Source organism: Colletes gigas, unplaced genomic scaffold (assembly GCF_013123115.1).
Source record: "Colletes gigas isolate AHSC1104 unplaced genomic scaffold, ASM1312311v1 Colletes_gigas_Sc00006, whole genome shotgun sequence".
Classification (NCBI taxonomy): Eukaryota; Metazoa; Arthropoda; class Insecta; order Hymenoptera; family Colletidae; genus Colletes; species Colletes gigas.
The window spans coordinates 4,536,711-4,561,130 of NW_025106635.1; the positions used below are offsets into that span (position 1 = coordinate 4,536,711).

The 24,420-nt window shown below is 45.4% G+C and overlaps 1 protein-coding gene across 1 annotated transcript in view; it reads left to right on the top strand.

The window, feature by feature from the left end:
* Positions 1–24,420, top strand: part of LOC122395997 (DNA N6-methyl adenine demethylase-like) — a 138,460-nt gene that overhangs the window by 23,142 nt on the left and 90,898 nt on the right. The window contains exon 2 of the mRNA XM_043394044.1: positions 10,524–12,865. Coding sequence (XP_043249979.1) covers positions 11,759–12,865 — 1,107 coding nt within the window. The 5' untranslated portion in view covers positions 10,524–11,758. The remainder of the gene's footprint in view (positions 1–10,523; positions 12,866–24,420) is intronic.

Below are 24,420 nucleotides of genomic sequence, written 5' to 3' on the forward strand. Positions count from 1 at the left end.
AGGTTAAAGATTTGAAAGTACACGCACGCGAGATGCAGTCGGTAGATAGGAAAACGATATCTCGAGTTCAAATGTTCGTAGTTCGATAGGTCGGTATCGTAGGATTCGATTTTCTAGCAAATCGATTGTCGAAATCGAACATCCCCCCTTCGTTCGATGTCGCGTGCGATGATCGGCCGATACGCGACGCGCGTAACGTCGTCACAACGTACTTGCGGTATATCTCGTGAAAGTACGCTAGCGCATGCGCAACACCGCGCGCCTCCGTGCCCGCGCACGTGCGTGCGTGTGCATATACAGTATACCGACCGTGTACAGGATGGAACGGTAATCTTGACCAGAAATTGGCAAAATTCTCACCTAGATACAAATTTCGAGCAACCGATGCAAATGATAAACAACTCTTTATCCGTAACTCGTCAAAGGAAAGTTAAAATTCGAAGTATAAAATGAAATATTACACAATGAACGAATACACATTTAAAGGCCATAATAGAATTTGAGGGCCCTGTTAACTGATAATAATTTTGTCACTCAAATGTATTATACTTCAGATCCAAAACGATCGTTCCACCTTGTACGTTGGTAGCAGGTTTAAGCAACGACTAAACCCCAAGTGCTCCTTATTGTCTCTTGATTCTGATCTCGTGGGACCTTGAACATCATTGCACGATCGTTTAATTCGCCCTGACAGCCACTTTCATACGATATAAAAAACCCATGTATCTTTCCTTTAAAGAAATTGCAACAAGGTAAATGTCGCAATTATTGGCATGCTCTTTGACGTATTCATTGTTCGCGTGATCGATCGTAATTGTAATCGATTATGCTCGACTCTGGCGTGCTCGATAATTAGGGGTTGAAAATTTTGAAAGTCAACGTTGGTGGCTGTTAGCGAGGCTTTTCTCTGTTCCATTCGTTTCTTACACGTTCCTCCCTTGAGGAGAAAAATGCTGGTCAATAATTACGACGAACGCCCTATACATGGCCGACAGTGTGGCACACCAGCTGTGGTCCGCTTTACGAGCCTCCGTGAACAACGTGTGCATACACGCGCGAGTACGCTCGCTCGTTGCTCGCGTATGCGTGCGCGAGAGCGAGTACGCGAATCAGTGCGCACTCGAGTGCGTTTGTCTGCTGTCGGAGAACACCGGTGTGCACCCAGTGCCGTAAAAGCGTCGCGTCGCTCGACCGATACGGGCCGCGTCCCGTCCAAGCGATTTCGACGCCGATATGCAGCAACAAGTGAGACCTGGTCGTTCCTGGGAAACGACGTCCACGCCGTTCACGATCGTCGATCAGCACGATTTCGGTTTGCTCGTCAAATTTTTCTTCCATTCGAATAGTCAAACGCGGTGATCAAAATATTTAACATCGAACTGCGATCAACTGACGAATTTCAACCGTAAAACAGCAGATGCTGAATCCGCAACATGGTAGACTTGCGCAAAGAGAAATCACGAGTCTCCTGGGAAGATCACAGAGTGTTGCGAGCAACGATCTATAAAAGGGAATCGAAACTCGGAGACAAGTACAACGTGTCCACGTTTGGGAAAAGATGGACACTCGAAGTCTACTCTAGTAATTATTTTCTAAACTTCGTATCTTTCGTACGTTCGAAATTTTGATCGAAATTTTGCTCGTCTCTGGCGCGTTAGGGCTAACCGAGCTTCGAACCGGTTTCTGCAGCTTGCAAACGTTTGTTGACGAATCACTCTGATCGATAATCGGCGGAACGGTGGCTCGTAACGGTGTCCCGACAGCAAACGCACTCGCGTCAAAGAGAGGTTATCAATGGCGTAGTATGCGAGGCCGTAGCTTTCAGCGGATGAATAAGTTATAGTCCCGACGATGCTATAGTAATCGGCTGCTACAAAAACAGTATTGTTATGACTCGAGTAAGTGGATGACGTCACTTATCACGGCCTCTTTCTTCGCTATTTATTGATACTTAACGCGGGAGTAAATACTGCTTTACGATGCTTCACCGGTCCGGGTTTTCTTCGCCGGTTTCCTGCGACGAATCGGCCATCCGATTCCGTCGGTTTCCTTCCTGCTCGATGGAACATTTTCCAAATTGTAGTATCTGCACTGGTTTCTGAACAAAATTGTGCTCCAAAATTCGAAGACGTGATCTAAGAACCCTCAGTTCGTCAAAATTGGAGTACTATACAGCAAGACGTGGTCCAGTATAGAAAGTGAGCTCCAACAATCAAAGATATAGTGTAGTGCTCCAATTTTGTCAAATTTAAGTTTCGTGAGCAACATCTTTGAATTTTGGAGCACACGTCTTATTCCAATCTACTGTGAGCTGCACGGTGCTCCAATTTCACTTTAGGCCTCGTAAATACTATAATTTTGATCCATTTCTGGCTATATAGTGTTTAAACCTCGTCGATCTTGAGGCCCGTAGACTACGCGTTCGATTTTTGGATCTAACTTTGTATTCCAGGCCACTTTTAGCTTTAACTTCGTTGAACTTACGGTTCCTAGAATACATTCTCTATTACTGGCTGTCACTATTTACTTGCGGTGCTTCTATTTCGTCGATCGTGATGCTCGCGGACCGTGTCCCCGATTTTTGGAGCTCGTTTCTTATTTTCGACCAATTTTGCTCCAAGTTCAGGAAGCTTAGGGGTTCGTGTATTGTGGAACCTATTGTTAAAACTCACTTTCTATTTCGGCTCGCTTATGAAGCATACTTTGTACCTCGGTTCATTTTTAGCTTAATAGTGCACCAACTTCTCGATTCAGTTTGTATTCCAGTCCATACTTTGCCTCGTAGTACTTAAACTTTGGCTAGAAATCCATAAATCCTGTTGGAAATCTCGTACATCCTCGATTCTCTCTCACTGACCTTTCAACTTACGAACCCATCGAGAGATATCCAAGTCAAAATTTTATTTCGATCGAAAATATGGACGACACTGTGGTACAATTGTGTTTAGGGGTAATTCTGCTCGTACCATCGAGAGATCAATATTTAATATTTTTTTTTAAAGTGATCGAAGGGTGAAGAAGCGTAAAGGTTAGGTTGAGTTTAGCACGTTGTCTATTATTCGAACAAAATGGCCATCTCTGGCTGCAGGGCGCCGCGATGGTCGAAGACGCCGATGGCGGCATGCGCTCGGACGAGCGCGTGCATTTGTGCTCGGTTGTGTACGGATCCGCTCGCGCGATCGTGTGCGTGGGACCTTGAATCAAGCAGCCTTTGTCGCCGAGAGTCGAGCGAGCGCGGGTGCTCGCTCGCTCGCCACCACGAGGTCGGCGAAAGTGTACCCGGAGCTTTTTTGCTCGGAGCCGCAGCGAGAGCGGCTTCTTTTTTCTCTTCTCTTCGCGTTTCCTTTTTTCGAGGTAGCGAGAAACGGGCACCGGCACCGAGAGAAAGAGAGAGAGAGACCCCACCGCCATTTTTGCCTCGCCTGTAATGCCGGAATTAGCGCGGCCGCGCACCGTCGCGAAAAACAGGCCTTATCGCGGGGATTTACGCCTGCGGAAACGAAGATAAGCGGCAACCGGGCCCGAATAATAATCGTCCACCCGCTGACTCGAGCCGATTTTTTGCCGCCGCTCACGCTGGCCGCTTCCTAGACGGAAGACGAACGGGGTGAAACGTTTTCTTCCTTCTTCCTGCTGATATTGTCTCTCGCGATGGTCGTCGGGCTTTTTCAACCGAGCGGGGCCAAATTATAACGCCGATGGTGGTCTTAATGGCGGCTAGACAGCTTCGGAAAAAGTTCATTTAACGCGTTCGAATCTGGGGGAAAGTATGAAATATACAAGGGTTGATCGATGACTTGTAGACGATTTGCTTATCTCTGTGTTTTAAATAGTCTTCGATTGCAATTTATACCAGTATCAACGGTACCAGTTCTTCAGCGCCATTTTGCACGAGCCTAATACAAATATCAATAAGAAAAAGGAACGATCGAACCGGAATAATGCAAACGAAACGCGTACGTGGAAAGTATAAGTGTGCAGTAATTTCTGAATTCAGTATAGCGTTCCGTTCTCTATAGAAATGTGCCTACTTGGCTGGAAATGTTTAGCAAGAGCCTTACGGACGGAAGTTTTGAAAAGTAAGGGCCGAATCGACGATTCTTTGTGCATCGCGTGCAATACCATCGACGCGAAATTCTCCCGCGTCACGACAATACGTCGCGACGCTGAACTTGAGTGAAACAAAGGAGTTCGAGTCAGCCGTAACTGCTCGATACAGTCTGACGATAATGACGAATCGAGACGCGTAGAATTCCGTGGCGTCGTTTCTCGTAAAAAAGAAACACGGATCGAGATACGTACTAACGCGTCTCCGGCAATCGTCCTTCGCTGCCATATACAGGGTTGGTCGTAATTCGTGGTACAATCGAGCGACAAACGACTCCTCCGAGTTCAAGATCGCTATTTCGAAAACTTGGAACGGATTTTTTAACGCTAAGACGCAGATTGTTGCAAAAAATGCCTCGTTAGAAAGTTACGATATGGAGGCGAAGTACAGTTTTTCAACCTTGCGTACAGTTGACATTTTAAAACGGAGTATTAATAGTGAGTGATTAATAGAAGTTATATCGATTACCTTCAACGATCTCAAGTAGCAAACATTGCGTAAACAAATTAGATAGATATCGCCGACCTGTTCTTCCAGCTTAGTCCATCAGCAAGTAGCTCGTTATTGTTTTCGTAATTGTTAACATCTTTTTACCGCCTCTTTATAAAGCGTTTGTAAACCTACGCGTACACGACACTCTTGTTTTTACAGTTAGACATTGTCAAGCCATTTTTCTTTACGAGATTACAAATAAATTATGTTAAGTTTCTTTATCCATTGCATGGACTTGAACACAAAAATCGGTAGAATTATTATTGGAGAAATGAAAGTCGAGAACTTAAAAATTAAGTAGTATGTATAGCCATAATATGATGCGTGCACATGGCGTCACTTGGTTGCACCAGGAGTCGTGTACCGAGGTTTTGCAATCGAACAATATTTCATAAGTGGTCATATATCCATAATTTGGCACTGCATACCCTATTTTACGCGTCTGAAGAATATTCCGCGCGCATAAGGGGTCGGGCAGCTCGCGCGCAGGCTTAGTTAGCTCGGTTTTTTCGATGGCGCGCAACTCGTCGCCGTCTAATATTAATTCCAAGCGCGCGGAATCTCCGATCTCTTTCTGTCGGCCAGCTGGGTTTGTACACGCGCTTCTGGGAAGCGACGTCCTGCGTCCCGCCCGACGAAAGAATCCGACGACGGGATATATCGTTCGTTCGGCGTCTGCCTGTACACGCACGGGGTCATTCCACGCGAACTCGGACACTTTTTGGAGCAATATTTCGAATTTCACCGAAACCCGCATACTTAGTACCACTTAACGTCGCTTGAACGCACGTCGAAGCATTTTACAAAATTTGAAAAATTAATTTCAAGATTGGTCGAAGAACAATAACAATTTTTTAAAATAAATTGTAACTGTTCGACTGGCAGACGAACGTGATTGTGTCTCAGTTACTGAAGTTTCAAAAGATCTGATACGTTGTTCCAAAAAGTTGCACGATTTTTGTATTGCATATGGCGTGGTTGTGGTCTGATTGGACAACATAGAGTTAATGGCTGCAACGTTAACACACTGGGGATTGTCAGCTGGCGGTACCTTATCAGACCTTAGTCAATAGAAAGTTCACTTCTGAATAAAATATTGCGACCAGCCTCGATGCAAATCAGCATTATACCGGCTTTCGTTCATGAATTTTACTTACACGCGATATTTCCACGACCAGACCTGGGTAGAATTTTATCCGAATAATAGACGACTGACGCAAACTCTGCACGGTTGTTTCTCGAGCAACGTTCGTTCGTTAAAACTTCGTATGCGTTAGGTATAAAATTGCGTTCAACTTCTAAGGAGCTCGTATATCGATTTGTTAACATTTAATACTTGTCTTGCAATAAGGTGAACAAATAATTGTGTCGTAGATTGGTATGAAACGGGGTGGCTATGAAATTCGATTATTCGCTCTCGCAATTACAGGCACTCAGGAAACGTTTTTAAAGTTGCTCGCGCGAGCGTGTACCACGATTTTAGCGGGAATGAATTTTTGTACGCGGCCACAAAGCCGCCGGGTAGGGTCGATTCGACGAAAGTGCAACGACGAGAGGCGCCAGCTGCTCCGCTCGTCGACGCCACGGTACACGCTCGTTCGTGCCTTTTGAAAATTTCGTCTCGTCATCGTTCCGCATCGCGCGTCTTCCTGCTATCGATCCCACCGCACCGATTTTTCACCGGCGGAAAGAAACGGAAAATAAAAATTCCTCTCGGCGCGAGAGACGATTCAAAAAATTAAGGAAAGTCCTTCCCGAGCGTTTTATTCGGCGTTTCAATTTATTTCGGTCCTCTTCAGGAACAATATATTAAGCCAGATGTTTGAGTAGTTAACGCGGGACATTTCAGAATGCTTAAGGAGCAAATGCGGGACATCCGGGACACCTTAAAAATATACTAACGCTGTTAACCGCGCAGAGCATACTCGAGGGAATAGTTTTGGTACAAATAAAATTGGAAACTTTAAGTGAAACTGGAAAATACAATTATTACATTAATCTTCATTTTTGACTACTTAAAGTATCAATTATTCTTCTCTGAAACAAATCAAACACGTAAGATAATATTTACCCCTTCAAGTATTTTCTTTCCTTGAAGAACTCATCCAATTAAAAGAAACCCTTTAATCTTATTATTATTATTATTATTATCTTTTTCTGTGCGTTAAGCGTACAACTCGTATCTCGAATCCGAAAGAAAAATGGCCGACAGAGGCCAGACACTAGTTTTCTTGCGTTTCCAAAGACGGCAAAGTCGAAGAGTCGGATTTTTGTTGGAGGATAGTTTCGAAGAAAATCGAAGACCACTTAGAAGATAGCTTTAATTTATATTGCGCGCAGCCACGACCGGGTGGAACGATAAAACATCTCGCTGAAGTTGGAAAGTTTCGCGTCAGCCCGGCAAGACGGACGCCGATGGAAGACCGATCGATTTCAGTCGCGATTCCAACCAGCCTGGGCAATTTATATCCGTTGGAGCATGTGCCACAGTACGGATTACCAACTTCTTCGAATTTCTTTCCGTGCCCGTCGACGCTCGGATCCTTTTTATCGAAGGGAACGCAGCCGAGCGCCAAGTCGGGAGTTCGTGAGCGCGAGCGCGCTATCAGCGCACCGAGTTTCGCGACCTTTAAAGACTAAAGTTCGCGGTATTCAGTCTAGACTAGATTTATGGACCTCTAGGAAAGTTCAATCGCCCGTGGCCTGCGAGCAGATCTCTCGTGCAGGTGTTTCGACATCGCACCGAGGAAGATCCACGTCTCGTAACTTCGACTTCTAACGAGAATGTCTTCGCAGAACTCGCGATCGCTCGATTCCCTCCGTACTTGTCACTTTTAATTGCCCCGACTGTTCGGGTACCGAGGTCTTCATTACCGTAGCAATCACGAAAGCTCATCGTCCTTCAACACTTCTCGATCAGGTTTTGCGTACCCAAAATTTTAGTACTAATAATTTGCGACTCGATAAATTTTTTTTAACTTTATCCACACTCTATTATAAATTATTAATAAACACGGGGACTAGATTCCATTGCGTAAAGGTGTTTTAGACGCGTGGAAAATCTGAGAAAAGAATTTGTCGAGGATGGTCAGGTATTCGAAATTGTCCCATTGCTCGAGACGAAGTAGTAAGAAAATCGAGGCAAGTCGACGCTTCCCAGTTGTCGAACCCACTGGAATCTCCTAGGTCAACAAACTCAGGCACCTCCCAACGCGTGAAAAGATCGTTTCCGTCTTGCTGAACATCTCCAGCTAATCGTCCCTCGACACCCTTCGGGGCGTGTGTGTTCTGGCGTCGAGCGCGTCCAAGCGAAGGTGCGAGAATATTCGCGGCTTAAAGGGGTGAAACGGCGTTCTTTGCGAATTTTTTGCGAGAAACGTAACGGGCACGAATAATTTGACGTTTCGACGTACGATTGTGGAATGTATTTACTACCCTTTGGCGTTTTTTAATGTTGAGAATACGAATACATTCTGCTTATTTATCAAATAGAAAAAGTTCAAATAGAGCTGCATTTGATAGGATCGAAGCTAAGTAATAAATATTCTAAACGCGATGCTTTCAAAATGGCGTCCGCTAACCCTCGAACTTGATCGCAGAAAATGATTATTCTTTACCCCCTCGAAGCAATAGGACCAACCATTCAGTAAATTAAATAAATCGATCACATCTATTCGAACAATCGAGCCCTCATTCGTTTCGAAATATTTCAATGACCTAAAATTGACGGGTGGAGAATTTTTGGAATATTTAATGGAAAAGAGCCCGACTACCCCGTTAATTCGCCGCGTGGCGGGAAGCGAAAGTGCACGGCAAACGACAGTGCAAGTTTCCAACGATAGCGAAAGCTCCGGCTGCCACAGCTGTAGTAAAGCTATTAGAGAGAGTTTTGCGGGCGGCAGTCGCGCGAGGGGTTTGTGGTTGGTTGGAAAAGCGTCCGTGAGATAGCAAGAGCTGTTGCTCTCTATGTACCGGCCATTATGTACATTCACCAGCCGTGCAAAAGCCGTTGGTCGTGTGGGTGTGGGTGCATTCAAGTGACGGGAACGCGTGTGCAGATCTACGTGTTACACAGCTCCGAGTTCAGCTTGCGCGTGCTACGTGCGCCACGAACAGGGTAGAAAGAGAAGGTTAGGGGTTGGGGGTGGGGGGTGGCTAAATGGCGGTCGATATCTCACGGAGGACCAACATCGCTTCGGTTTTCGATGATGGCTCGGAACCTCTTCCGAGCAGCGCTCGTCGAATCGAGCAATTGAATGGGATTTTGGGGGTGATTAAACGCCGAGGGTGTAGGAGGTCAATCGTCGATCGCGGGGGCGAGATAAATGTTCCTTAGGAGCGTGATAGTTTTTTTGAAATTGTACCGAGATTTAAGCTGTGTGGTTCTTGCACTTAAAGGATTAGAGGGTTGGTCTAGAGTTAGAAATAGAATGTTTCAATCTTAGAAAGTTCTAAGCATATCTATAACAAAAGACATTATATTCTAAACATCGGTAAAGTACAGTTTTCATAACTATCGTGACAGTACCTTTTTACAGACGTTCTGATTATGCCAAGTAGGTTTCCAACCCCCAACTTTAAAGGGTAACTTCGCCCTCTTAAACATGAATTTCTACTCGTTGAAAAAGTTTACCCGCGCAAAAAGAATAATTGGAAGATAAAAGACTTCGTGTATTATGTTAATGCATACAGACACACAGAATACGTACGAGGACATAAATGGAGGTACAAGCGCCGTAGTTGGAGGACTTATGTGTTATTATTGTACATCGTAGAGTTAATGGCTGCAACACGAGTCGGGATAGTCAGCTGTTGGTATCTTATCGGGCTCTGGTGAAGGGAAAGTTCTCTTCTTAATAAAGTATAGCGACCATACTCGATGCAAATCACCATTGTAACAGCTTTCGATCATAAATATAACTTACACGCTATATTGCCTCTACCAGGATACTCTAGAATCAAAGGTGCAGGCTTGACTAGCCAGGTCGTAACCACATAAAAGAGAGAAAAGTATTTTAATAATAATATTTCTGAAAATTTCCGACGACTCCACAGGTGTCACTCGGAAAGTTTCTCCGCGGTACAGTTGTCTGTTAAAATTCATCGAAGCCCTTCAAGGTGCGGTCAAGCATCGATGATTCATTAGTATCTAGTTCAACGAGTTTTATAATAATTCAACGCGATAATAAATACGCGATCGTAGACGATACAGATACATTCGACATTTTGCAATCTGTTATAAGAGAAAATATATTTCGTAATATTATATGAGGTCACGTCGTCTGGCTAGAGAAACAATTGGAGAGGCAAAGGTGACTAAACGGGAGACGCGAAGAGCTCGTAGCCATCGTCAGCGGCTCTAAGCAGCGTGAATGAACCGTCCAGGGACTAGGGCACAACATTCGCGGGTATCAAAGCGAGCGAGTAGGTGTGCAGACACGCCGAACGTAATAGTAACCTTGGCTTAGCGATGGTCACGTTATGGTAACGTCTATGACACGTTCCCACGTAGTCGCGTGTCACGTTCTCGCTCACGATCGCCTCACGTGACCACGGGGAACGAAACGGGCTCGATAAATAAGCCCCGGACTTATGCTTCTCTTTTTTTTTCTCTCGAAATGCTTTCTTTTCTCCCCCTTGAATCCCTCGACGATCCATAGCACTCTTCCGTGGCGCTCCGAAAACAAATATCAGGAATCTTACTTCGTGCATATTTACGTACGATTATGTATTATTTCAAATCTGTATAATTTCGGAGCTTTCTTTTTAAGGAAAGCTTTAATAAATAAATTTTCTTTAGGCGCCAATTTAAGAGAGAATGCATGAGAGAGGAGAGTGTGAAACGCGAAGCGCGATAAATTTCTCTCGCGAACCAGTACGCGAATTCCGTATGTCTAACGGTCGAAAACGTTTTCTGTTTCAGATCGTACAAATCAACCGCCTTCTAACAAGCCACATTAACCTCAAGTGATTTCTATTTTCTTACGAACGCGCGAAAGAAGTAATTAGTGTGTTTATATCGACGTAAAGGGGAAGGAAAACAAAACGAGAAAAATATTCCAAGAGCTTAGGTTCAAGAAGAAGAAGCCGAAGAAGAAGAAGAAGAAGCAGAAGACAAAGGATTAAGAGCTATAGTATCTAATTTAGTGTACAAAGTATATCTGAAGTAAATAACAAAAAGTAAACAAAAAAAAAAGTCCGCCAGTGCCAAATCGAAAGACGAAAGGGAAACAAGTACGTTAAGCGAGCAAAAAAAAAAAAGAGGAAAAGGAAGACAAACGAACAAAACAAGCAAAAACAGATAAACGCTGAAACGAAACGAAAGATAGTATAAAAAAAAAAACTGCGCGAAAAGGGGGAAAACCGTAAACCAAAGAATCTACCATTTCATTTTTCTACTAATCACTCAGCAAGTAACGATACTCACTAACCAGCGAGGAGCGCGCGTAGCGACGACGCGCCGCCGATCTCTTCGCGAGCAGAATATAAATTAAGAGCAAACCGACCGACAAAGTTTTTCTAAGCTATATAGAAGTTTTACGTAATTAAGCAGTAAGTAAGGGTTAACGATTTTAGGAAAAGGCAAAAAAAGGAACAAAAAAAAAAAAGAAAATAAAGAAAACGGACGCACCCACTGAGAGCGAGTGTCTATCGAGAAGAAGGAGTGTCCCATCCAAAGCGAAGAGCAGACGGAGAGAACGCAGGCCGCCCTTTATATCCAGAGACACACGGGGGACTCGCGCATAATTACTCCCAGTGAAACCGATCTACTTCAGTTCGTAGCCTAAACCTGTTGAGTACAAACGACAGACATAGAGTTATAGAGAAAGAGAGAAAGCGAGAGAGAGAGTGATAAAGGTAGGAAGAGCAGTTGCGAGAGAGTGTGAGCAAAAGTGACGACGAGCGAGAGAAGAGAGGAAGAGGGCGATCCTTTGGAGATTTCGATCCCGATCCAGCCAGATGTCAGGGTGCCGAGAACGGTCGATCCCGCGAACGAGCGTTCAGTCACGATCCTAGACGAGGGGAGGGTCGAGAGATCGTGTCCCCGCGGAAGAGAGGTCCTAGACAGCGAACGGAGACAACGAGGCAACCTAGAGGAACGGTAACGCGAACCTCCTGCGAGCAGGGGGCTCGAGTCGCGATGACGCGGCGGGGAAGATGAGCGCCGAGGTAACGAAGGAGGTCGGCGCCACCGAGAGGGTAGCAGGCAGCCCTCCGGCGGCGGTAGCGACCTCGCCGAGCTCGGTCGGTCCGGGTGATCCGGCGCGGCACCTGCCGCCGTTCAGCAGCTTCGCCGGGGACAACGCGATGGACAGCTCGACGACATTGACCACGCTTCATCCCCAGGACGTTGGACTGGGTCTTACGTCATCCTGGGACTACTACGAGGGACTGACCGGCCGACTGATCGACTCGAGGGGAGAGGTGGTGCTCGCCAGCCAATACAGGCCCTGGGAGTCGAAGAACGCCGCCGGCGGCGCTGGGCCCGGCGAGGGTCTGCCCAGCTTCGCCAGCCAATTCACCGCCCCCAGCGAAGCGGAGCCCCAATTGACGGCCCTGACGCCACTGTCCCCAGCCTCGATATCTCATTCGCCTCCCGTCACGTCCGCGGTCGGGCTGCCGAGCTTCCACACGCTCGGCACACCGTTGCCCGCTCCTCATCCGCACAGAGGCAGCGTCGGCTATCCCCTGGTGCCCGCGCCCGTCCAAGCCAGAGAGGTTCCCGCCCTTCAGCAGCAGCTACTAGACGAAAGGCACATACAATTGCTCGGATCCAGCCCCGTGCAGGCATTCCCGCCCCCGCCACCGGGACATCCCCATCACACCGTGCTCACGGTGGTGAAACCGGAGTACCCGCAGTTGCATCACACCAACTTCCAGAACCCGATGTCCACGGTCCTCGACTCCACGCCCACGTCCAGACCGATCGGCATCGACGGCCGCAAGAAGGAGCGCAGAAAAATACGCGCCGGCTCCATGGAGTCGGAGGACAGCGCCGGAGCCGGGAACGTCGAGAGTTCCGGCCAGGTGGCCGCGGTATCCTCCACCGCGAACCGCGGACCCCATCACCTCAGCGGAGGGATGACCGACCCTGACGGTGACGGCGGTCTCAGCGACAAACCGGCCAAGAAGAAGCGCAAGAGATGCGGCGAGTGCATCGGATGCCAGCGCAAGGACAATTGCGGGGACTGCGCGCCCTGCAGGAACGACAAGAGTCATCAGATCTGCAAGATGAGGCGGTGCGAGAAACTCACCGAAAAGAAGGTCAGTGTCTCTTCTTAGCTCTCTCTTCCAGGTGTCTTCGTCGGGTTATGACCATAGGGAGCCAGCCCTTTGTACATTATCGGGGTTGATGGAGAGAAAGAATCGTTGGGGTTGGGTAGGGAGACTATCGGAATATTCTTTCTCTGCCACGCGTTGTTTGAAACGGTTTCGATGTTTGGAATATTGTAATTTCGTTAAAGAGTGGTATCTTCTTGTCCTTGGGAGTGTATATCAATTTCGATTTCTCATCCCCCGAGCTGAAACAATTTGTAGGAACGCGTCGATTGGCAGCGGTCGTAGAACGGGCGGGAAAATAAATTCGCGGGGACGGATGGCGCGAGGCGACATCGGGTCGTCGTCGGTTTGGTCCAAATTCGCGAAAATCCAGGTGGTGGCGCGCAGTAGGGAAAGGGTGTGAATCGTAGACCGGTGGGGTAGAGGATAAACGCCGACACAGCCGCGTTATAGAATGGCGTGTGTGTATATAGTCTGAACTTGGCCCCGATGCCTGAATGTGCCGAGAATCCCAGAGGAAAATACAGAAATACAGATAACCGAGGTGGTTTATTATTGTAGCGACATTGAATAGGGGGTTGGTGGGTTGACTGGCTCGTTGGCTGGCTGGCTGTTCGGCTGCTCGCTCGCTTTTCCCAGCAATGGATTCGAACCGTACGCAAATGTCCGAACGAACAATTTTCAGTACCTCCTTTATTATTATTTTCCACAAAAACGGCGGTTAGAGGAGTGGGAAAATGTTTATAACGACTTTTTGATAGATTATCGCACGGTGCTTCAATAAGTTCAATGCGCATAATATATTAAATTTATAGTAACTGCTAAAGAATATAGATTGTCGTATCACTATGGAAGAAAGAAATATTTGTCGAGTTAGAAAATATTGAAAAATCTGAGACAGTTTGCCTCCGTTTGATCGAGAGGCGAGGGAATCGTGTATTAATGGATTATTTTTTAACGATCACACGATTCTTTGGAATCGAGCCAGCATATCCAAGCTAGGAAGAACATTGAATAACAAAGTTAAGAACAACCCGATACAGCGTGTATGTATCTCGTATAACCTCGATTAATACAGGTCATTGTTGTTGCTTTTGCTGAAGCTATTGTATGACGTAGTGTTATTGTAAGAATTATGAACAATAGACTGACAAGGAGAAAAGCAAACGAGCAAACGCCTCCGTACTTTGCAATTGTATGTTTTGGTTTGTGTGTATAGACTGATTCACCAAACAATCATAAAATTTGGGTGAAATTAACATTTTATACTTTCAATTTTTTCACGACTTTAAAAGAAATATCAAATTTTTTAACTCATGCCAATCTGTAATTCATAACTCGTACAGCAATACTACTTCAAAAGGAAACGAAAACGGTGACCTGTATTTTGTCAGTTAACAGCCTGAAAATTTGAAAGGTTTAAATATAGCGCCATGAAACATGGTAGCTGTTTGATCAACATTCTATCGTTAATTTTAATTGTACTTTGTTTAAACGTGAGAAGATCGAGCGCGAGTAGAACGAAGTCGATACGCGGAGCTCGTTTCGAAAAGTCGAAGCACGGGGTCGTTGTACCCAGACGCGAGTCAATTTAATGGCAAAGTCGCGAGAGGCAGCGAGCGTTTACTGTGCGCGCGCGCGCGTGTTAGGCGAGTGTGCAACGCTGTGCAACAAACAGCAGCGACTGGTAAGCAGCTTCTGCTTATCGTAGGGCAAGTTCAAGGCTCGTCGCGGGTCATAATAATCGCGTATCGAACTCCGGCCCGTTCGGAAACAAACGTGTTGTTTGCTGTGCGATACGGCCCAACACCTCACCCCGTCCACGCGATAAACGCTCGCGAGTCGGGCTATTAAAACGCACCGATTTGCGCCTTTTTTTTGCGTCTTGACGAGAAAATTGGAAATGGAGGGGGCAGAGATGGGCCAAATTCTTATCGAGATAAAAATGTCGAACGACGAACGAATGATAAGCGTTTCACACGATAACGCTCCGTAATCCAAATTATATTTGACTTCTGAACGAAATTGTGAAATAGGATCGTTTGATAGACCCCGATAATGGGATATAAATTGTAAAATAGTTCGTTACGATTTATATCGATAGACTACAGGCGCGGTCATTGTTTTGGATTTAATTTAAATCGTCAGATACTGTTTTAAAACAAAGGAAACTATGGAAAGGTCGACGTCGTATCGAATCGATCGAAATGAAATTGAAGAAAATACGAATGTCGAGGGCACGGCAATACCTGCTAGCCCCCTTCATATTTTTGATATCATAAACGAGACGGAAGGAAAGTGCTCAGGGAGATAACGAAAGAATTCTGATCGATGGTTCGACAGGGAATCGGACAACCGGTCGTCGAAACCGATAAGAACACATTTATCGGTCGTCTTGGGTCGCGTAGGCTGAACGTGCTTATTATATTGTCTGTAACAAACGACATCTGACCAAGTTACGTTACCAAATATTATGGGGACCAGGAAAAGCGATATTAAGAAAATTGTATTTATTCGAGTAATTAAAAAATCGGACAGTAACATTGTATCCATAATACTTTTCGCATCATTTCCCACCAGATCCAAATCTAATTTTTTCTTCGAGCTCTTTGAGATCTTTATATTGTATTCTAATGCCTTTTCCCAAGCTCTGTCGTACGATGGTAAATATCAAAATCGATTTGAAACGGACTCTCGGAGACTTTCGAGATAAATCTCGAGTAGATGTTGAAGATTTACGTAACTGGCGGAGTAGTTCTTGGCTTCTTAGCTTTATCGTGCCACTTTCCGAGCTGACCTTAAGTGAGTCACTGACAGCTATTGTCGTGACTTTCACGGACAGTCGTGCGTAGGCTGACCGCATCTCGTGATGAGCCGCGATTAAACGAGAAAATTGTTGTTCCGCTCGATGATAGCCTGTCGACTGAAAATAATATGCGATTCTCTCTCGAAGTCGATCGCTCGTTCGCGACCCTGCCACTATATCGGATCACCTTAACCGCCAGCTCCATTATGATCCTGACGAACGATTATGATAAAACCTCTGCTTTTTACGCCTTATTAAAACGGAGACGCGACGTCTGGCCTCGGGTGATCGTAATTACGACGGAATTGCCGTGCAACGGGAGCCCGCGACGACGTTTATCTTCCGTCGAGCGTGAAATAATTTTCTCCCTAAATAGTCTTAAAACAAATTCACTTCATTTTTTCTGTAATAAACTACGGGCTCCGGCTAAAGAAAATTTTCTTTGCACGGTGCTCGTAGCGAAAGCACGTGTACGCAAAATGAGTCTGAAACAGTAGGCGAGGTCGATGGTCGGTCGTAAAAAAATTAAAAGGAAAAACCTTTTCGTAGGCGACGCATCTCCAACGAGATTCCCTCGAGTGAAACATGTTCGCACTTCGGGAACCCGCAAGGAGGGTGGAAACGCGACGTTTAATAGAATTTTATGCTCGAACGAGTCGCCATAGGGTCTCGATTATTCTCGACAAGTACCGAAATCGTAATAAAAAGAAAAATTCGTTCCCCGGATCTCGTGGGGGAGGCTCGCGAAGGAATTCCGCGATTCACGGGTTCGCTGGTGGCGTTCCTCCCCAACGGAAATCGCGGCGCGAGGGACGCCACAAAGGGGAAAAAAACGGGACGAGAGACGCGAATGATAGATGCGGAACACCGGCACGAGTCGAAGACCGGCATATAGAGGCTAGCCGTCACAACAACCCGCACCCTTACAGATCTTAACACCCTCTTTATCCCGAGGGAAAGCCTCGCCCCTGCTGTCTTTCTGCTCGCGAAACAGGCGGCCACCCTTCGAGTTCATCGTACACCTGCCGTCGAGAGGTCGTCCGACGCGCGATGCCCCAATTTTTATCGTTTTCTGGCTGTTTTGACCCGGTTCCCGCGCATCGGGGGAAACCTTCCTCGCCCGTAGTGTCCTTCGGCATTCTTTCATCCCCGGGGCGCGTTTCCCAGGACGCCCGGGACCGTTCTCCACCCAAACGCTCGTCGTTCGATAAATACAGGGTGTTCCAATATCGACGGCACGACCGACATGGCATTCCACGTGGAGAAAGAGGTCGAACAAGTCCAATAAAATTTCTTCCTTCGAGCCTTCGTTTCTGAGATACGAGTGCCTGTTGTATGTCTGTCCACGAACTGCCTATTCCACTTGCGCTCAAGAATCTAAATACTCTGTTGCACTTAGAGTCGGGCAAATTTGATTCTTCAAAATTTCATATTCATTGGTCAACTAAGTTGCAAACTATATAATAGATATTTTAAATAATTCTAACATTTGTAATTGTTAATCCAATTCAATAAATTATCTCAAAGACGAGGTCTCGAACGACAAAACTTTGTTCTTCGTTTTTTCACGCAGAATCACACCCCCGCATTCTACCATCGATATTAGAGATCTTAACGTGTAATTCCTTCGATTTTATCAATGGTGAACAACGTCGAGAAAGATGGCGGAGGAGAGTACCAGCGTACCGCTAGGTTTCGCGAGTCGGGAGACGAAATCGTGATCGACGATTGGCATCGTTGCCCTCGCCCTCCGACATCGGTCGACCCTTCAAAACGTTTGACGCTTGGCAGGCTTCGGTGCAATTGGATCGATACGCGCACCGACTCCCCGGGGGAATCGTCCGTTCGCGCGAACCGGTTAATTGGCCGCGTCGTCGGTTCTTCGTGCCAAGGTTATGACGACGACGCAAACGTCGAGTTATCGTCGAAAGACGCGTCGACGCCCACGCGACCGCTTACGCAGTGTTACGTATTATGTTGTTACGGGACAGCGGCGATTCACACGTGCCTGTCATCAATTACGTAGTGAAATCGAGAAAGAGAAAAGATCCTCCGAGTCCTTTCGATACCGGTTTCTCGATACACGGGGTCGATTTACAAAAATTCTCGTTGCCCTAGGTCGGTGATTTCAACCGCTTAACAGACGAGTTTAATCGTCTCGACTGTATTTTTCTTAATGTCAGCATAGCGATTCCCCCGTCAACATTATATTTTCTCGATGATCGAGAGATAAATGTTGAAGCACCATTGTGTCGTGTGAATGGAGTTCCAGAGAACTGGAAACAGAGTGCTCGAGCCACGCGGCTCTCGAACGATGGCACAATAACAGGAACTGTCCTCTCTAAAGCTGTTGGCGTATCGAGATTCAATTCGAAGTACGCAATTTGCCGCGCAATTGGGTCCCAGCGACGCGACGCGTTGCTCGCGTCAAGGACACGCATTTCCCGATTGATCGCGTCGAGGCCAAGGGCAGAGGGAAAACTACCGTTTCCTGCGTGACCTACGCGTACCGGTGATGGAAACGCTCGTTGAAAACCCGGGATCTAGAAATTGCAGTACAGGCGTGGACGGATCGAGCACGGGGAACCGCCGGAATCGATCGACTCCGAGTCTACGACGCGCAAACCCACAGAACCCCCGCGACTAGATTCGATTTTATGCATTTACGTTGCACGTGAACGTAGTACCACGTTGTCAAAATTCTACCATGGCTACCGAGCCCCCAACTAATTGCTATTGCTGCCGCGGGATCCATCGTTAGAGGACGTAATTATTGGTGAAACGTGGAAAACGTAGTGCTATGTGCGTTGGTATTACCAACAGCAGCATAGCGAGACGTCTAGCACGCGGTGTTACTTCCTTCCATGCAGAGATTGTCATTGTTGTTTTCGTGGTTCGTTTCACTTTCCAAGGCCGTAGAAAAGTGAATGAGCCTTTCATCGCGATACGTTATTTCCCGCGGCCGCGAGGAGCGACAGAGTTGATTGGCCTGATGGACGATAACCCTGAGCAGCCGGCAATTGTGTCCGGTCATCGTGCCGTTATCGGTTTCGCGAATAACGCGCGAATCGTTCGGCGTCTTCGGTTACTAAAGCATGAGCGTGTTGGATCGCAACACGGAGAGGCACAAGCATCTTATCTAGATTAAAATTTCGAATCACGAACAAACCACGAACAAGTGTTCGTTTCTTAGCCACGAGATAAAAATAAAATATAATAAATATTTTTTAACGAACGAATGAAAATTGAACTGTTCGATCTAATGAATCGATGCGCGATTGTTTCGTTGATTATCTGTTATTTGTATACAATTTTTCCCAACTCTGGTGCAATATCATCGGGTTTGTCGCCGCTGCGTAACCGAACACTCGTCGACGCGATCGGATCCTCTTTCTCTGGACTTGTACGTTGACGGGCTTCGCACAGTTTCGATTTATCGAGAAACCGGAACCGAAAAGCCCGCCCGATGCCGATTATTTGTTTCGCCCGAGAGACAGCCCTTTCGCGAATCGATCGCGCGAATTCCCTGCAAGTTAGCGTCCCCTGTCACGGAAGACAATTTTATCCTTCGAGCGTTTAACAAACGTCAAACGAAAGAGACATTTCAAAATTATTTGATTACATTCTTATTGATTACAGAATTTTAATTTTGCACAGTGTTAATATGACACATTAAAATTAATTCATCAACGTGGAAATTTCAGAAGAAATAAATTTTTTATACGCAGACATCGCAAGGGATGAAATTCGATTTTCCTCTGTAAAAATGAAAGAAATTGAAATGTGGCTACTGGCGAACGAGGCAAACGAAACGAGCTATTAAAACGCGTTCGCGATCTTCCCTGGATTTTTTCGGCGCCGGAAGGGAGCACCGTGGTGCGCCCGCGCGCCTATTTCGTCGTAATAAGGGGTATTGAGAGACTCCTGGAGCACGAGGGATCGATCGAGCCGAGGAAGTCGAAAAATTCGTTCCACTTCCTGGCTCCGTTGCTAAAATGTTCCCGCGACCGTGAATTCTCTGCCATCGAGTTCCTCTCACTCGTTTTACTCGCAAAACCCTTTAACCCTTAAACTCCTTGGGCCCCGACACCTTTCTTTGGGCAAAAAAAAAAATAGTTTTCACCTCGAGCTAAATGTAGTCGAATAAAATATAATTACAGTACAGGGGGTATTTTTAGCTACAGGTGGGGAATCATTTAAGGGATGATTCTTCGTGGCAGTTTCGTCTTTCTTGATTTTTATTTTATTTTAACACCTGTAGTTGATCAGTCTGTCTATACGCGAGTCTTAATAATTATGATATTTATTTACATATTTATTGACTTATTTTTAGAGCGAAAATCCATTTAAATGCAAATCAAGAGATTTAAAAGTAGAGAATAAATATAATTTTTTATCACTCTTAGTGACTACTATTAAACGAGTATTTCATTTTTTTGGAAAAGTTTGAGAAAACGATTCGATACAAAAACTTGATTCGCGAAAGGGTGAATAAATGGTCCAAACGGGGCAGTAAATTTAAGCGATCGGTGCCGCGTGTTTGGCGCGTCTGCCATAATTCATACGTTGTCCAAGGTGAGCGTGTTAAGTGGTTCATCCTGTGCAGAGCGTCGGATATCTGTATACCTGTCGACTTGGGTGAGAAAAGAGTCGGTCAATCGATTAAGACGCGGACGGAAAATTTGGATAAATTGGTCTTCCTCCCAGGGACAGTCTCGCCGGGACCTCCCGTCTTCGTTGCTCCGTTCCCTGGCTCCTTTTCGCCCATCCGGTAAAAGGTTTCGCCCGGAGGGAAAGTGGAAAACCTGATTTCCCGAGAAGCGAGGCGAGGAAACGAGGCGGCGCGCGCGAAAACGTCGCTACAACGAAATCGCGCGAGTAACGATCGTCGGGGAAACGAAAGAATCGACTTCACAGTCCTAGCATTTGCAATCTCTTTCACGTTATTAAATCACTGTAGCAGTTTCGATCATAAAATTAAGTACTTCTAAGAAATAAAAATTGAACCGCTCGATCGAATAAATTGCTGTTGCTTTTAGTTGTTACGTACAAATTTTATTACTGGAATATAATTTTGGGTGTGTCTGGTCGATTGTTTCGTTTGGCAAACTTTATCTAGTCGTGAGAATAATCACCCTTGGTCTCGCACGTTCGACAGCGAGCAGATCTCAGAACAGCCTGGCGTCGGCCGAGGGTGAAATCTACTTTTCGCGGTCGTTAGCCGTCGCGCCGCGGTTCGTCGAGCCACCCGATCGAAAATTGAAGCATTCCGCGCGACTTCACCTCGACACGCGGAGATCGTGTCGCCTAATCGCGAGCAAAACTGTTTCGGATCGCTTAACGAGGGTCGTGACACGATATTACTCGTGTCTCTTGGCGGTTGTACCAACTGTGTTATCTCATGGTGCCTTTCGTTGTCGATCCCTCCCCTCTTCCTTGCCCAACTCACCGTATTTTTCGCCTTATACAGGGTGTTCGGCTACCCCTGGGAAAAATCTTAATGGGAGATTCTTGAGGCCAAAATAACACGAAAATTAAGAATACTATTTGTTAATTGAGGCTTCATTAAAAAGTTATTACACGAGTAAACCTTACATCCAATGTATTTTTGTTGGCCCATTTTTCTGGGACTCTAGAGCTCCATTAATAATTTCAAGCGAACATTTCTGGCCATACATTATATTTTCGGTGAGGAATTTTTTTCTCAAAATTGGGTAGGAATTCGAGGGTATGTCTATCAACTAAAAATTATTGTAATTGACCCTTGCAACTAAAAATAATTTTTTCAGAACGATTTGAAATATTTTTTTTTCAGGGTAACCAGACTGTTATGGTCAGACGTTATATTTTCAGTAATGAATTTTTTTCTCGAAAGTGCGTAGGATTTCGGGGGTATGTTTCTTCAACAAAAATGATTGTAATTGACCCCTGCAATCAAAAATAATTTTATTAGGACGATTTGAAATTTTTCGATTTAATTTTTTATTAACTTTTTATTAATTGATATTCTTGATTTTCGTATTATTTTGGTCTCTAGAATCTCCCATTAAAATTCTTCCCAGGGGTTAGGTTTGTGTTTGGTAGGCTTAAAAAGAAACTCTATTGCTCGGAAAGGAAGCTTGTCCCATTCGAGGAACAGTTTATCGTACGTTCGTTTAGAAAATGGGTACAGCATGTCCCATTTTCCAGGATCACCGTGTATAAATCCCTAAGTTAAGAGATAAAGACGGGAACAAATATCGGAAGATACGGACGATCGGGGACAGACGGAGTTCACCCGGCTTCCACGGTTAACGCGTTAAATAACACTTATCCTCGACGCGAGGATCATATTTTGGTAAACGTTTCCGTCTGTACGCGACGCACGGTGTAAAATACAAACGAGGCTCGATACACATTTTACGATAACAGATGTTCTTCCGGTGGCCGGGACTACAAAGAACCAGTTCGCAGCGGCGCGGCAAAGCGTCCTTAAATTCGCGCCGAAGTCGGGCTCCTTCGTTCGACACGGCGCATAAAGATTATCGGAAAACGCTCCATTTAAATGCGAGCAGATGCACTTACGACGACAGATGCTCTGAAACCAATGCGAGAAACGGCCTGTACGTCGCCACGAATTCGTTCTGCTACCGCGCGGGCGTCCCTGGGATTCAGATAAGATCCGAGCACGCATCAAATAACGTTATTTAAAATATTATTTCCGTAACGCGGGCCATCGTTTCGAATTATGATCATATTTACGGTCACTTAATTTTTGATATATAATCGCGTTATAATATTTTTATATTTAAAACGAGGAAGTAAGGGAAGGCCCAGTTTCAACAGAAACTTAATCGTCCACGCTTTTAATTTATTTTCCTGATGCAATTACGAATTGATTAGTGGATTACTAGTATTGTAATATTTCCCATAACCATTCGATTGTCAAAAAGTTCGTCGATAATTGAGACGTTTGCCCGCCTCTTGGAAATTTAACACTCCGAAATTTGTCAGCAGACGCAGATACGGATCTCTGATGAAACGATAATGATTCGGAGGAGAAAAAATTTCGTGTAATAAGGATACTTCGTTAATGTATTGCATATTCATCGTCCGTCATACATATTTATAACTTCAAATGCACGATGGTGTTATGGCATATACGTATATACGCGGTACCTAACAGGTTCCCATGCAAAATTGCTAGCATAATGCATAAAAATAAAAACTGTTAAACGCTTCTGTGCAAATTGATCAGCTTTTTATTTAAATGCGACGAATAAATTTCTGGCCTCCTTTGGGGAATGACAAATTATCGGTGTTGGTAAATAAATTATCGTGCACTCGCGGCGTACATACATCAGAATTAACTGGAATTAAACCCTGTTGGACCGAACAACGACCAAGGACGATCTATTGACGTTAACCAGTTTCGCAAATAGGAGTCTCTCGGTGTGGGCACACGAGTCGGCAGATGGCGAATCAAAGGAGAGCAGATCTCGTTGCGAGATTTTCGTTCGAGCCAGATATTCGAGGCTCGCGAAATACCCTTCGAAACACGAACCGCCATCTGCTTTCGCCCGCTAATTAGATTCCTGTAACGCGAGATAGATTCGACCGGTAGGAAGGTGTACGGCGAGACCTCTTGCCTTCTCTCGCGTGATTCGAAAGAAAATTTCTCGCCCACCTCCGTCGTTCTCCACGTGGAAAGTCGAGGGGAGAAATATTCGCCGATAGGTGGTGATCGAGGGTGTGTGCCGAGGAGTTCGAGGAAATGGATCTTGTTCGAACGACGACATTTTGATTCCCAAACGAATTTTATCTGAATTCAATCTGAAATATTATTATTGGCAAAAGCAATCGTCTGTGGTGAATAAAATAAAGCGCGTTGATATGCTCGAAGACAAAACGAAGGAAAAGGACATCTTGCTCGACCGTCTAAAAGCCTAACATGAAAAATATCGTTTCTCGCGACTATCGTTATTCTCGATACGCTTGTTCGAATAAATCTCAATTACCATTATTTACCACGGAGATATCGTTCGTCTCGGCATTCTTCTTGGAACGAATCTTAATTACCACTATCAATAACAATATTTGCCTTCGCGTTCGTATGGCGAGTTACACGATTACGTATTGACGCGAAACGTCACTGATAAATGTTAGTATCGACGACGGGGGAAAAAAGTGAACGATCTTTTCGAGCACAAGGAGAAACGATTCGCCTGGAAATTAAGGCTGATTTCTCTCAGGATTGAGAACCGCCGCGGTGCAAAATAAATCCCTATCAGCGATCAAATTGACAATCTTCTCCAACGTCAGAAACTTAAAAGAGATTAATTCTTCCGGCTGGCTGCGGATCGAAGCTTAGTATTTTATGTCTCGACTCGTGGGATTGAGAATCCCTGGCCAATACAATATATTTTGTAATGACAAAAGAAGGTAATCTTCTTGAACGCGGAAAGGAGAATTGTTTCTCGAAATAGACGAAATCCTGGAATGGGATTGGATTGGTTCTCTGACAAATTTAGTCGATAAAAAATAAGTAGGGGCTGAATTTATATGGGTGTGATTTGGATAATATTCGTTTAAACAAAAAATAAATTTTTCTAGTCGAGAATGGGTCCGAAATTGTCCGAGTTAGGTTCGGGCTGAGAGCCCCTGAGGAACACAATAAGTTCCGTCGTAATGCTATTCAGGAATCCAATTTTAAAGGACGCAGTCATTGCGCCGCGTTTCTCGTCCGGAGCGGATT